Source organism: Labrus mixtus, chromosome 20 (genome assembly GCF_963584025.1).
Source record: "Labrus mixtus chromosome 20, fLabMix1.1, whole genome shotgun sequence".
Classification (NCBI taxonomy): Eukaryota; Metazoa; Chordata; class Actinopteri; order Labriformes; family Labridae; genus Labrus; species Labrus mixtus.
The window spans coordinates 1,975,873-1,991,949 of record NC_083631.1 but is presented as its reverse complement, the minus strand read 5'-3'; the positions used below and the strand labels follow the sequence as shown (position 1 = coordinate 1,991,949).

The 16,077-nt window shown below is 41.6% G+C and overlaps 1 protein-coding gene across 2 annotated transcripts in view; it reads left to right on the top strand.

Annotated features, from left to right (window-relative positions):
• The first annotated feature begins 224 nt into the window (after positions 1 to 224).
• col5a3a (collagen, type V, alpha 3a) overlaps positions 225 to 16,077 on the top strand; it is a 49,905-nt gene continuing 34,052 nt past the window's right edge. For both annotated transcript variants that reach the window (XM_061026237.1, XM_061026236.1), the window contains exons 1-5: positions 225 to 504; positions 9,118 to 9,285; positions 9,658 to 9,871; positions 10,304 to 10,466; positions 15,543 to 15,665. In XM_061026237.1, coding sequence (XP_060882220.1) covers positions 420 to 504; positions 9,118 to 9,285; positions 9,658 to 9,871; positions 10,304 to 10,466; positions 15,543 to 15,665 — 753 coding nt within the window. In that variant the 5' untranslated portion in view covers positions 225 to 419. The remainder of the gene's footprint in view (positions 505 to 9,117; positions 9,286 to 9,657; positions 9,872 to 10,303; positions 10,467 to 15,542; positions 15,666 to 16,077) is intronic.

The window sequence follows — 16,077 nt, the reverse complement described above, 5'->3', positions numbered from 1 at the left end:
TGAGGACACTGACAGGTTAGCAGTTAACACCATGTTGCTGTAAATCAATTTTGCAGGTAGTGACCCTCCAATGAAATGAGACCTAACAAATTATCGCGTGTAATAAAAGTAATGTATGATGGATGGTGTTCTGCAGGCGCCCAGGACAGCGTCCTATGGGAGGGAAGAGGCAGAGGAGGAGGAGAACAGAGGGAGGGAGTGAGGGTGAGAGGGAGAAATTGAATGAGAGGGACAGAGCGAATCTGAGAGGAGCCACCACAACAAAACTTCTCCAACTATCAAGCAAGTGGAACTACAGACTGGCTTCTCTCTTTTTTTTTTTCTCCCCGCATGGCTGCTGAGTTTTTGTTAATATAATTTGTGCAGCAGAAAGTTCTGGTGGCGGAGGCAGAGGCAGAGGGGGGTCTCCGCTGGTAAAGATGGATCATTTAATAAGGAGCAGGTCACGCAGGAGAACACCGCTATTTATTTTGATTCTACTTCATGTGACGGCGACACAAGCGGGTAAAGTATCCATATTTGAACACCTTCAGTTCAATAATAGAGATATGTATGTGCTACAAACGTTGGTGAAAATGTCAAAAAGTAGTCCCGTCACTGCATTTACTAAATGATGCACTGACCCCTCTAAGTTATCAACACTTTGCAAGTCACTTTCATTCAGCAGGCTATTTGAACCCAGCCGATACCAAAACATTAACGCAAAAAACGTTCTTTTTTTTAAACGTTATTGTTACTTTGCATCCTAATTTAAATACTATCAGTGCTTTAGATCTGTGTGGGTGTTTGGTGATGCTTAAACTTGCCCCACAGAGTCGCCTCAGGCTGAAATGAACACTGTGAGCTGTCTCCAAATTACTTTTAGAACTTGTCAGAACCTTTCAGAAGTGTGCAAATGATTTACGTTTTTCTGTAGCTTATGAGATATTTGTTATATATGCATAGCAGCATACTTGTTAATCGTGCTTATCCTTGCACAAGAGGCACGCTGTGAATTATTCCACGTTTCCTGCTCCAGCTTGCATTGTTATTGAACACATCTCCAATGTTTAGATTTTAACGTCCTCTTCCCGCGTCAGGTGTGCTGGAGGACTTGGAGCGCGCTCAGGAGATGTATGATGTCATGTTTGAGTTTGCTTGTGACCAGCGTCGGTTTACTGTGAAGAGGTTTAGCGTTGGCTTGAGAAAGAGGTGAATGGCTGAACACTGACCGAGCTGAGTAGATTAAAATTCCTGTCATGGATCTGTTTAATGTGCCCTCTGCTCGCACAGGTCTTAAGTGAAGGCGCTTAGCACTAACACTCTTACTGCCTTATTATGAGTATTCTGGCACATATTAATATTATACACGTTTTATTGCAGGCGACCACCTCGGGTCATATTTTACACTGTTGTAACATAATCACACTTTGTCTTCTTGAAGGAGAGTGACTGCCCTCACTGTTTAGTTTATCCACCTGCAAGAAGAGGGCTGACCTCTGCAGCTGTGCCTGTCTGTCTGATTCTTAGTCTGACTGCAGGTGTCAACATTTTCTGCCTTGTTCAGCAAGTGCCTCAGCCATTTCAGGACCTCCTTGTCCCAAATTTAGCCAGGAACAGCCAGCTTGTGCATACAGTATGTCATTTGGCCCATGGCTGTCTGACACCCACACAGGCTTCACGCCCTGTGGCCGTGTCCTGAGTGTCTTCTACTGGCCAGCAGACGATTTCCTTGCAGGTGCTGTGTTTTAGAGACTCCCTGATGGAGTGACATGTCTCAACAGCAGGAGTTAACCCCGTGGTCACCAAGAAGTGCTTAAAGATGCCTTATTTTTTACTCTTGGCTTTACCACATGCTCACTCTTTATAGCTGGCTGATGGCAGTGAGAAGTGAGCCAAAAGGACACACTCACATTCAAGTGACACAGCGGACCTGGTGTCCCTGCTCTCTAATGAGCGCCTGTGAAGTGTGAGGCTGAGATGATTTAAAAGTGCTGGACATATGGTGGAGCTGATATCGAGGTCTTAGATATGTACACATGGTTGATATCGTGTTTGTGACCCTCAGTCGGGTTGTGTGTGTGTGTGTGTGTGTGTGTGTGTTTTTTATTTTTCAGTGCATGAAGGTTTTCCCATATGTTTTCTGTGTGTGTTCCACAGAGATGAGAGAGTACTTTGTAGTCATGTTTGCTGACAGGAAGTGAGACATTCTTGCACACGTCCACAGTTAGTTTCACTTAGAATCCTCTGTTCTTTTGCCTCAACACATTTTTGTTCATCTTTCTTTTTTTCTTTCTGTTCTTTTCAAAGCCTGGGAATAGGGAGTGTTTGTTTTATCATTCTATTTGCCTTATCTCTTCATTTACATCATCCTTTTCCTCTTGCCTATGCCCTGCCTTATGCTCGAATGATTCTATGACGGGGGGGGGGGGAGAGAAACGTGCCTACAGCCGCCTCACTGGGTCCCGTTTGATCCAGCCTCTTCGCCAATCCTGCATCCGACTCCCAAAGGAGGATGGCGAGCCTTGTTTGCCTTTGATCTGGCAACAAATTAGAGGCAAATGAAAACAAATGAAAAAGCAGCTGAATTTTGCAGGATACAGACTATGAAAAGAGGAATTTCCACGCCTGTTACGGATCTAGTGTGTTCCTGATTTTGTGTCTCTCCAGTGGAAACATTAAACACTACACGTTTCTGATATGCTGATGTCTGTCCCCGAGCTGCTGATGCTGCAAGTATTATATCAAACTGCATCTCAGACATTTGATGAGGGGGAATAGTTTTCTTTAATATGCAGAGGTGATGCTTAAACAATTCATGAAACTGGACTGCAATCTATAGTATTCCACTCACATCTGGCTTCCAGAAACTCAGTGACTCCTGTCCCCTCAGGCTTCTGTGGCTCTGGGTTTCTGATCACTCGATGCTTTAAGAAGCTTTCTGTGGGACCGGTTGGAGATTTCTCCTGTAGAATTACAATGAGCAGACATCAGAGGAGCTGACTTCACTGCAGTGCCCCCTTCTATTTCATTTGCCTCTTTCACCCAGTTTATGAGCCTCAGGACAGTTTAATCGTCCCTCATATGGTCAATCACATCTAAGTGGAGCTCAAAGTCATTAGGTTTATTATACCCTGTGTAAAAAATAGTCTGCTATTCTGCGTGACACTGTGACCTCACTCATATTTCAACTTATCTGAACCTGCTAAGTGTCACTTAGCATAGACACTAAGCTGCTAACATAGAGGGGGAATGATTCCCGCAGAGGCCCACATCCTGTGAAGAATGTCTTTCCCTCAGAAGCACAAAGGGACATGACTTCAAAAGGAGCCTGTGTATATACCTGTATTACAAACTCCTCAATGTTTTGATGTCTGAGAGACTAAATGACAGCTTGGGATGAAACTTTAATAGCTTTGGTCTTGTGTGTGTTTGCATGTTTGTATCGCGGTAATCCTCTGTGCCTTAGGAGGTGTGTGTACAGGACAAGTGCATGAAAATGCAAATCTGTTGTGTCATATATTTACTAACCTGACATCCTCAGAAATATAAAAAGTATGATATCGTTCATAATCAGTACATTTTAACCCCTCCCTCCACCTTTTAACATGGGGTTTAAAAAAAAAAAAGGGTTCAGGCTAGGTTGAGGGCCAGTGTTAAGCATACAGCAGACATTTTTGGGAGTGGATTTAATGTGTTTAAAGAATGTCCTCACAAGTCTAAAAGTTTGTGTTTGTGTGTAGTAGTGCCTGCCCTGTTAGGGTCTGCGAGGGGCAGGTGTTTTCTCCATGGGCCGAGCAGCTTTTGGCCTGTCAGCTCATCACGCTGTGAGCAAACATGAGCAGAACAAACTGTGGAGATTGAAGAATTTGGTTCTGATGTGAATTAGAAAGAAATGTGTGACCAGATTCCAGTAGAAACTCGCAGCTTCCACATGAAATTTAAAATCTCACGCTGAGCTTTGGCCTAAACAACAATGTATAACCAATGACCCACATCCAGCACTGCACCCTGACCATACATTTATTAATGTTTTCATATTGAAGACTTTGGAACATTCACCTAGAATTTTTAATTGATATTGTGATTTTTCTTCATAAATGATTCAAAGGGTCAGCCAGTATTCAGTTTATATAAGAAACAATACAATAAATAAATAATGGAAAACTTTAAAAAAAGACAAAGAAAAAACCTTGCACACAGTTTGGCTTACTTTGTGCTGCCTTCTTTAAATTCGTTTTAATGTAGATCCAGAATATTCTCTCTCTATGTGCAAAGGAAACTCAGCAGCTACAGATTCAGACATGGCCCTTGTGTTTGCATGTCTTTAGTTATCTTGTATCTCATGCCTACACAGGCTGCAGAGTATCATCTTATAAATATTAAAGGTGTGGTATTATAAATATTTTGGTATTACATGCTGAAAATGCTTTTAAAAATTGATGTAAGGCACTGTGGGTTGCTTTTATCATCACCTTTTTTTTAAATCTCATAATAATATTCATGACTTAACATAACCCTGAAGAATAAGTATAAAACTATTCCCAGGGGTTGTCCACAGGAAGGCTGACTTGACTTGCTCCTAAACTCTCAGTGATAACCGAAAGCAGACCCAACCGCAAAGATAAATATCTCTACCTCTTAGCTTGTATATTTTAAGCCTAGTAAATGCCTTTGTTTCTGTGTTACAATAAATGTACCTTTGTCTTTCTAACACACTCCTCTCTCTCTTTCTCTCTTTTTAATAACATCTGTTTTCAAGTTAAAGAGTGTTGGACAAATGAAACAACACAGTGATTCAGAGAAACATCTTGACAGGGGCAGAGGTCCAAGAGCTGTTTTTCCCCCCTACTGTTGAGTCAGTGTATCAGTCCTATTTGGCTGTTCATGTGTTGAGATGTTCATCTGTTCAGAGTGTATTAGCTCTACTCGCCCCATAGTGTTCTTGTCCACAAACAGCAGTGACCCAGACAAAAGGTCACACCCACTGCTAATTAGATTAAGGCAATTCTTCATGGAGCCTCTGTCTGGATTTATTCAAGTGGATCTATTACCAATACTTCGTGATTCTTCCCAACAGGTTTTACAGCTTGTTACAGCTAAATGAATCTGAAAAAAAGCTTTCCCAGAACTACTTTATATAATTAACAAGTTAACAAATGTTGAAAAAGGGAGGGGAGGTGTACTGCCAGAATGTTTCTGCTTTATAGACATATGTTCCTTGTATGATTATGTATTGCTGCTTTATTATCACAAGATGCCTCCCAACTGAAATGGCAGGTTCAAGAGTCAGTTCTTTTTCCTATACTCATCTCAGGGTGTGGTCCAGGATACTATGAGAAGTTGTCATTGCCCAGATTCATTTTGGTGTAATTCCTTGTTAAAATTCCCCACTTCCCAGACGCAATACATTCTGACAGTGCAGTACTCTGTGTGTGTGTGTGTGTGTGTGTGTGTGTGTGTGTGTGTGTGTGTGTGTGTGTGTGTGAGGGGTATATTCAGGCTGGGCTGAGTGTAGGTGGTGTGAGTCATACAGAATGTCTTCAGAGACATTTGCTCTAGTAACACACAGAACGCATTATGTCCGTGTATGACTGAGCTGTATGACCACAAGGCATGGAGAGACTGTGTCAAGTGTCACACAGGCCGTGAAGATAAACAGATGTAGTGTTTGGTGGCATTTCCAGAGGGTAGTGCCCAGATTTTCTTTTTCTCTCAGACATGTGGACAGCACTGTTACCGGGCAGATATGGTTGTTTCTGAGAGAAAAAACAAAAGATAGATAAGGAAAAAGAAATGTCTATGTGCATAATCTGTATGATTTTGTACCTGCAAAGTAATTACTGTATATACTGGACAGTGTGCGTTAGCTTCTACTTTTTCCAAAATTTGCCAGATGTCTGTGAATTTTCTGGATATTTCAGCTACTTCCCTTGCACTCTGACATTTTGTTGTGAATGGAAAAAACTCTGAGTCATCAGTCTGTAGAGATTCTCCAATGCGAGTAGAAACACATCTTCAAGTAGTGGGAGAACAGCCTGCGTCACAAGCCAATCAGAATAACCATCAGGCTGCAGCTTGTAACTGCTGTCCATCAGAAGCTGTTCCTGAAGATGTTTATTGGCTAAATGCTCATTGGCTCTTATTATCTTTCTATAGAAGTAACACGATTTGACAGGTGAGACAAAGTCATGATTACAAGACAAAGCCTAATGAGATGCAAGCAAAGCCTGCTCAGACAGTCAGAGCTGCAGGATAGGTGAGGAGCCTGCAAGAACGGGCTCAACTTAAGGATCCAAAAAAAGGGAATAGATTACTGTCTTTTATTGACTGCTGCCTGGATCCAGACTTGACGTGGCTGGCTGCCACTAGCCTGGGGTTTTCCTCTTGACGCCAGAATCAAGGCTGGTGGTATTGAAATGGGGAAATACTGGATGTTCTGCAGAAACTTGCTTGTATTAATGTGGGTTATTCTTGCATTGAACTGGTGTCTGTTGTTTTTTGGTGCAGCAGCTATCAGGGTTGCATCTGTTTAAGTCCAACATATTGTTTTCCCATGTCCTCTGAATCTGCTTGCCAAACTTATCTCTCTACAGATTATTTTTCAAATGTGGGTTTGGGATGCCTATTATTCCCCGCAAGTTTAACTGGCAGTTTGTTGTGAATTGTTCCCTTTTGGAGGAATTTCTCGCACTTGTCTCAGATTTCTCCCTCTGGCATTGTTGCACATTTTTGACTGTTCTCTGTTGTCATGGGAGAGTCAGAGGTCAACGCTCTCCTGTCAATGCATAGCTGGAACAAAGTTAGGATTGAGCAATGGTTATTTTTAAAAGTCATTGTGGTTGAGGGAGAATTCTCCTTTCTTTGGACCCTTGGGTGCATTGACATGCCATTCTTGGATTGCTTGAAATGAACTATTTTTGCTGAAAAGTAGATTCTGGTAGTTTGTTTTGAGGCCATTCGGTCAGGTGGTGCACTGGATGAAATGAACCACAGAATCCTGGAAAATTAGATCCATGTTGTTTCAATTAAGAACAGTATTCAGACTGTTCCAAACTACACTGACTTATGACCTCTCTTCCTCCCTGTGCATGGGGAAACATGGGAGAGAAAGAACAAGACAGACTGATAGAAAGACGAGCAGTAGAGAGACAAATAGAGATAGATAGATAGAGAGAGAGAGAGAGAGAGAGAGCGTTTCTGACCTTTGAATAAAACACAAACTTCCAACTTTGCTAGTCCAAAGGAAATTGATTTGCAGTCAGGAATCGAAGGAGGCTACAAAGAAAGTACACAGAGCTCACATGGGATTAGAGGAAGACAGAGACGCTCCTTCCAATTCAATTAAACACAAACATCAAGGATTAAGACCCAGACATGATGTAAAAGTAGACTGGTGTCAAGTAATAAGCTCTTCGGGAGAAATGTCGATGCGCTCCTTCTGAGGGAAAATCATACGAATAAAAGACACTCTGACATGCAAGCCATGTCTTTGTTTTGATGTCATAAAGGTCAGTTTGGTTGCAGCACATTTTCGTCACTGCCCAACTTAATCCTTGTCTATCAATTTTAAATGATCAGACAACCAAATCAGGAAGACCTGATTCATTCATTAAGTCCTAAAGCATTGAACATTTCAATAACTAACACAAGACCTTTTTACACATACTTGCACAACATACTTGAAGTGGTGACTGGAGTGTGACCTTTTAAAGTCAACAGATCCCTTATTCCTTTACATTTGGTCAACTGTCAGAGTGGCTGGAGCAGATTTGATCTTGTAACATCGTATAACATGCAAACGTTTTTTTCTGTAAGACGTTAACAGGTCCTGTAATTATTTGATTCACGCAACTTGTTTATGACTCTGTATGGATGCAAAATGTATACCCTGAGGTCTTAAATACCTTTAGATCTGTAGCTAATGTGTGCATTGTTGGGACCCAGCTGTAATTCACAGCTTAGCCTATTTACAGCCTGGTTGCCATGCTATGGGACTATGAGGGTGATCTCTCAAAGCTGCTTGGAATAAACAACCTCTGCTATGCAAATAAATAATGCCATAAAATGTAAAGCTGTGTTCTTCTGCAAGCAATGTCTGCGCAACAGTAAACTCTGTCCACATGTTTAATTAACAAGGAGAATAAAAGGCGAACTCTGTATGAGTGACAAGAGCTACAGGAGGTAATTTGGGTTTAGGATCCTCATTTCAGATGCCTGGAATGCTAAGTGCTGAGTTGCTCTGAACAGGTTCTCTATAGCAGCTGGTTGGAGACCGACTGTGCACAAAGCTCTGATCCTGCCTAATGCTCATGGCAGCGCTTTATCAATAGAACATCTAATAACACAACCAGCAGACTTCTAATAAAGCACAGGCTCATTGTAATGAGAGAGAGCCAAGACTGGGAGAAACCTCATATCTACAGGCGGAACAGTTGCAAAGCTGAATGAAAATGTGCATAATGTGATACTGTGTATTTTACAACAAGAATAACATCTAATTGGAATCTTTAATGCGATATGTTTCTAGTAAACAGAAACATGTTGGAAGAGTTTTACTTTGAAATATCTTGTCAATGTCAGAAAAGGTGTTATTTATGCAAGTAAAAAGCTCAAATCCGAAGCAGACATAATGTTGCAGGGTGCAGGTGTCAGCTGTCAGGTGCACTGCAGTAGGATTATGGGTTAGGCTGTGTACCAACCCTATCCTGTAATAACACCCACAGCAGCCTGGCCACCTGCTGCCACATCTCAGAGGAGCTTGCCTCTTCCGACTCCGGGGAAGCAGGAAGCCTCCGCACTTTAAGACCAGCCGCACTAAACCCTGCTCTTCAGCTGAGTAACAACCAGCACTTAGCCCATCCAGACAACAAAGTGCCGTCACACTGGCAAAGTTTAAATGTTAGACTGACTCCACTAACAGCATGCTGCTGCCATCTGCCCACAAGCTCAACCCTTTCCTGGGTCGTCTTTATAATTGTTCATACATTACTAGAAACAGAAAACAAATACAAAGAAGGATATTAGCATACTTAAGGGGGGTTTATGCAGCATCTTTAAAAACAAGAACGAACAAGCTTAATTACAAATACCATCACCATGTGCAGATGCTTAATTTTTTCTCTTGTTTCATTTCAGCTGATCCCGTTGATGTTCTGCGAGTGTTGGAGCTGTCAGAAAACATGGACGGGGTGTCCTTGAAGGCTGGTCTCTGCAGCAGCAGGAGGGGCACGGAGGAGACAGACCTTGCCTTCAAGATAGACAAAAAGATCCAGCTCAGTGCTCCCACCAAACAGCTCTTCCCAGGTAGTGGGTTTTTATTCAAACTAGACAGCAAAGCTTCCAGTCACTCACATGAGGCAATGAAAAAAACTCAAGGATTTCCAAAAATAGAATAGAAAAAAAGCCCTAAAATGTGTCACTTTTGTGAGGAATTCTGCTCCTTGTAAAACCTCAGGATATCTGACTTTGAACTCCCTCTGCTCTTCCTTGTGGGTGCTTGCTGCTTTCACAGGCGATATTTTTCATCATTATTATCTTAACTCAGGTCTCACCGTCAGCGGGTGGTTCCTGCATGTTATAAAAATGTCTGTGCCCTGCTGTGCTCTCTCTTGTACGACATAAAAGCATCTCCTCTCCTCTCCTCTCCTCTCCTCTCCTCTCCTCTCCTCCATACAGATTCCAAATTTCCTGAAAATTTCTCCCTGATGGCTACATTGCGAGCTAAAAAAGGCTCCCAGTTCTTCCTGCTTTCAGTCTATGATGACCAGGGGGTGCAGCAGCTGGGGATTGAAGTGGGTCGTTCGCCTGTCTTCCTGTATGAGGATCAGCATGGAAAGCCCACACCGGAAATGTACCCCATCTTTAAGAAGATCAACCTCGCTGATGGAAAGTGGGTAGTTTGACGGCTTAGTATGCTTCCCTTTATAGAGCTGAAAATAAAAATGCCCCACTCTGTTGATGTGACATTAGAGCAGATTCACCATCACTGTGTCATTTATATAAAACTTTGCTTGTATAACTTTATCCAGCCTTGAATTCTCAGGCAGGCCTCTAATAGCTGCAGTCTGATTCACACAGCTGTCTTTATATTGACCTTGACTGATTTTAAAGGGAATGAGATGCTCATGGAGCTTTTGCAATGATTTGACTTGATCAAAGGGGTTAAGAAATCAATCCTTCACAGTCTCAGGCTCAAATGCACTTCTGTTTTGCTTGACTTGAAAGAGGTTCAGATACAAAAAACTTGCATTGCTTAATTTTCCCTGCACCTCCAGCCTGGGCTTAACTGTGTATGTATTCCCCTCTCTCTTTTTGCATTCAGATGGCACAGGATTGCCTACAGTGTGCAGGACAAGTCTGTAACCATGTACTTGGACTGTCAGAGGGTGGAGAGCCTGAAACTGCTGCGAGGGGACAACGCTGTAGTCAGCACCGAGGGCGTCACTGTGTTTGGTACACGGCTGCTGGATGAGGCTGTTTTTGAGGTAGGACATCATTACATTAAGTCTGGAAACCTAATTCCCTGTTTACTGAGAACTACTGTGTAATTGTAGAGTGAAACTGTTCAATTCTGTGTTGAGTTAGATTTAATTCAAGTGAAACCATGGCAGACTGTGGAATTTGTGTAATATGCAGTGCATATACTGTGTGCTGAATCATCTGACAAGGCGCTGTAGGGGAATGTCCTGATGACCTTGATTTGATTTGGATTAGTATTACAGGAAGTCTTTCTTACTTTATTCTTTATCCTCTTTCTTTAAACTTCTTCAGATTTAACAAGTACTGCTGGCCTGAACATTTCTAGAACTTGTGTATGGTGAAAATGGTTCAAAGGTTTTCAAAAGTTTGAAGATCAAATGAGAAAATGTATGCTACTTCAGCATTCATAAGTATTACTGGAAAAAAAAGAGAAATATGTTTTGGAAATAGAATATTTGGAGTGAGCTTCCTCTATAAAATAAATCTATTACCGTATGTATTAAATTAGATTTTTCTTTACAGTGTACAGTTGTGTATGTTATAGGACATATTATCCCCCTCCTCCACCTTTTCAAACAGTCCCCCTGTGGTCTAAATGAAACATCTGTGCTGTGCTTTGGTCAAAATATAACATGAATCAAGCACCAGAGGAGGTTTGTGACCCTGTATAAACCAGCTCTCTCAGAACGCTCCGTTTTGGTGTGTGTGTCTCTTTAAATGCAATGAGCCCCCCTGAGTTTTCACCGTAGACATCACTCCTATGTAGCGAGAATAAAAAAAGCGGTCCTACGCAAAAGTTTAGCTCTAGCTGGGTGGAGATATCAGGGGAGGGGAGGGTATTTTTTTTAACCAAAATTCCACTGTGACGTGACAAGGAGAGCAAATTTGAAACGAAGCATTTTTCTCTGTGTTGTAAGACTTATGCAGACCACAAACAAAGGACTGGATGGATTTGTTTCACATGTTGGGGGGCGGTAGACACTCAGGTTACCCAAATATATGTTCAAATACCTTCCTCTCACATTCACTTGCCTTTTAAGTTAAGAAAAGATTCAGAGGGACAATCATGGGTCAAGAAGCAATTGGGTGATAGGGGTCCCCTGTCAGTCAAGTCCTGCAGAAACAAAGCGTTGAAGAGAAAATGAGGTGTTTGGGGAGAAAGTGAGCAGTAGCTGTTGTTTTTATTCAGACATGCCCAGCTTCCTCATTTTCTCTGCGAAGCCCAAAAAAAACACATTCGCTTTGCTTTTTGGCATCTTCTGTTTAGATCTGTGGGATATAAATGTGTTAATGGGGGTCTGTATGACCAACTGGGAAGAGACATTATTGACACTCTGATTGGAGACAATCATGTATCACATGTTGAAATCCTGCTGTAGTCTTTAAAAAATAGTACTTGAAAAATGAAACTGAGAGATCCTTTTAAAAGCTGGACTGCACTACTTCAGCCACTTGTCCATTTATAAATGAATATGCTGGGAAAAAATGCAGAAACAAAAAGATTAAATCTAAGCTCTGTGGTTTAAATTCTCTCTTTTCTTTGCAGTGACCTTTATTGTCATTTGCCATTCTGTGCTCTTCCCATGACAATTTGCAACTCATGCTCCACTGTAAATCCCAAAGAGACTCCCCTTGATTTTCTTCCCTTATAGCATGACACAGAGCTCAGCTCCAGCCACTTCCCTGCCATGCCCTCTGGGCTCTGAGTGTGCTGAACAGTGGGGCAAGAAAGAAAGGGAAAGATGAGCAATTTTATAAAGCACAGTCAAGTTCAGAGATATGAGCATCTTCCAACCTTCTTTCACCTGTGTCCCCAAACTACCCTACAGTCTGCTACTGGGAACTGTAAAACTTTGAAGGCGGTGCAGGGGGAGGGTTTATCACTCCCTACTGGCCTAATAGACAGAAAGCCCATCCTTGTTTACTTTGACCAGGAAAAAAAAACAGATGTCCCCAGTCATGACTAGTGACTACCTTTCTAGTCTACCTTTTGGGTGTGCAGTCAACAATTACCTCCTTAACCTTGTCCACCCTCATACTTTACCTTGGATAAGTTAACCTCATCTGCTCCTCCTATGCTGTAAGTTCTCTCCACTCGCCACTCCCTTCCTGCCCTTCCCTTACTGACAGACGTTCAAGTTTTTAAATCGCTTTATATCACTTCAGTTAGAAACATGTCTCCTTGTGGGCTCAATAAATGTCTTTTTTTCAGAAGCAATGGAGACCATTTAATCTTTGGACTTAGTCCAAAAACACTCCCATGCCCTCATTAATCATCATATGGTGAATAGTTATGATGATGACGATGATGATGATGATGCAGTATTTACAGTGATTACTAATACCCTGAAGAGTATCTGATGATCAGATCCATTCTTTAGTCCAATATATTCACTTCCTGTGGTTTGCACTTAGTGTCACTGGTTTTAGTGGAGCAAGTTAAAAGGTCTCCAACTAGTCCTGTATACTTTTTCCTTAATAAATTTGATGTTAAAAGTCTATGTATTCACAGCAGTAATAATGTAAAGTATGCCTTGCAGTCTATATTTAAGCATCAGTATTGTACACCTCAGGGTGAGGCTGGTACCAGGGGAGGAAAGATTAAGCAGGCTGACCTCTGGGTCTCTGTTCCCAGGCCCTGGTTCTGGGGGTGGAGGCCAGTGTTCCGGCCCAGTTCTCCCAGCGTGGGAGCTCAGCGTGGGAGCATGGGGACTGTGGTCAGCCACTAATGCATCTATTGCTTCCAGATTTTGTGCAAGAGTTTTGTGTTCTAATTCAACACTCTGCTTTCAATTGCAGTAAAGCAAACACAAAACTGTCCACATGTCTGGTAGTGCTGCTGCTGCTGCTGTGTGTGTGTGTGTGTGTGTGTGTGTGTGTGTGTGTGTGTGTGTGTGTGTGTGTGTGTGTGTGTGTGTGTGTGTGTGTGTGTGTGTGTGTGTGTGTGTGTGTGTGTGTGTGTGTGTGTGTGTGTGTGTGTGTGTGTGTGTGTGTGTGTGTGCCTACAACATGCTGACTGCTTAGATAAGATCCAACCCAGTGTTTATTTGTTAGGAAATTCAGACCCTTTCAGTCTGGAAATAGGAAATGTTTTTGGCTTGCAAGTTAAAGGCATGTTGAAACCGTGACATGTCAAGCGTATCATTAAAGGGCTGAATTTATTTGAATGTTCAGCAACCCCATAGATTTACCACACAACTCGAACAAACACATCCAATGGGTCAAGGTCTCTTTTATGTCATATATTATTTATACGAAATGCTGTTCAGATGTTTTTCATTAGTTGTGAACATCTGTTTCCAAATGCTGTTTCATCGCACTGAGTTTGTTGTAAGATTTGTGTTTCTCTTTTACCTACAAAGGTTGTGACTGACACAACAAAGCAAGTTACTTTTAATAGATTGAAACCTAATTAAGACGATGTAAATGAATAAGAAGGGCGTCATATGAAGTCGAGTTAGTCAGGATTTGGTGACACAGTAGGATGTTTAGCTAACCAGCTCTACAGAGCACAGTAAAGGACGATCATAGAGGTTACACTCCTTTGCCAACAGAGACATGTATGACCTCATGCAGGACATTTGTGGGACTACATGAATGTGTGCTTGTCCTCTTTATATGTCCTTGCCTTGTCCTCCTACAGAGACACCAGGGCACACATGAACATTGGGGTATAACTTCACTCTCTGTGGGTTTCTAGACAAGACAGCCCCTGCTAGGCAAAAAAAACACAGCAACACTTCTCTGTGAAAGAGTCGCCTTTGATCTTAAATTGAGATTGGATTAGTTTGGATTAACTCCCCGTTGCCTTTCTCTCTTACTATTTCTCTCTGTCAGTCACCTTAAAGTGCAATAATTGACTGGCTTTTAGCCAAAAAAAAAGGAAGAATAAGTGGATAACAACTTCTTTTCTGTTTGATGTGTTGGAATGATTTGTTCCACACTCTTTTCTAAACTTTGGTGTATGCTGACTCAGACTTTGCTTAAAGATTCATTGCTGATCACCAGTGATTTAAACTGTATTAGAGAATACACGAGCTGTGTATTACAATGGAAATATAATTAGCACAACATCTAGCGGTTAATTGGACTTGATTTTTATGACAAATCATTGCCCGGCTGTCCCTGGATAACATTTCACCGGGCAGTATGTTTGCAATGGCCTGTCAGTTACATAGATCTGTTCCACTAATCCAATCTAAAGCTTGTCAAACACTCTGCTGTAGGGCGAGCATTTTGTTTGTATTGAATTACTTTCTGAATAATTTCTCACTAAGTACTGCAGTGCACAGTTACGTGTACTTTGATATGTATATATATATATATATATATATATGTGTATATATATATATATATATATATATATATATATATATATATATATATATATATTCTCTGAGTTATTAATCTGTTAGAAAAATATAACAGAAAAAATGGGTTTAAGTATTCTACATTATAATTTCTGGATGTATAATTTAGTAAACAATTAAACCATTACTTAAAAGCACTTTGCATTGTGTATCACCTGTAATATATTAGTCTAATCTGAATAGAAGACATGGCTGATGTTAACTGTAAGGCAATTGAGGCCAACAGAGGCCCTCGGCTTAGTGCTGCAGGGTAAAGCAGTGCTGTCTCTGTGCGTGTTTGTGAATACACACTGGCTTCGCCTGCAGGGTAGGATGGGAAGTAAAAGGTCCTGGCAGGGGGGTGAGACAGCACTATTTGACTGTTTTGTGAACACAAGCATGCCTCTCCTGTAGTTAAGGAAAAACAATAACACAATTGTCGGTAGCAGTTGAATAGAAGTGACAGTAGAAGTGACAGTTTTAGGGTGCTACTGCATTACAGTTTTCTTTCTGCATTTAGGAATAACCATGGGCCGTTTTGCTTTTGTTATGGGTGTATTGATACAGGTTCAGTCTCCTGATCTCTTAAATGTCTTTTCACTGAGCAGTAGAAGACACTGTATGTTTGTGTCAGTGCTCCAGTGAGATAGCAATAGCAATTTCTGTATTCCCGGCCTTGTAACATGACATTTGTCTGTCTTTTTCCCCCTCCTGTTTTCTGGGTGATTTCAGGGAGAGATTCAGCAACTCCTGATTCTGCAGGACCCCCAAGCTGCTGCCAACTACTGTGTTAACTACATACCAGACTGTGACTCTGCTTTGCCCTACAAAAGCCGAGCCCTGGAGCTACAGGAGGTCAGTACTTCCACCAGTATGAGTCAGTGTCCACTGAAAAAGCTCAGGCAAATCCTTCATACAGTTCTACAGTTGTTCATGTGATTGTGTTCCTCTAAGTCACAGAAGTGTAAGTAAGGCCAGGATATCTAAATACATTTGTATTTATTTTGTCAGCAAGTGTTTCCACATACCCTTAGAGGCTCTGTATTTTTTTTAGACGTCAATATGAGGCGCTTCTATTTTGAGTTCTTATGTTAAAACATTATCCTGTTCTTTACGTAATACTAAAGTGAACTTGCTTCACAGCCAGCTGGTAAAAGGAGCAAAGCATGCCTATCAATAGACCTACAGTTCATGCCCCTAAGACCTGCATGATTTACAAGCAGACAACAACCCGAGCCAAGAAGAGGTCTGAGTACAGAGTGAGTGT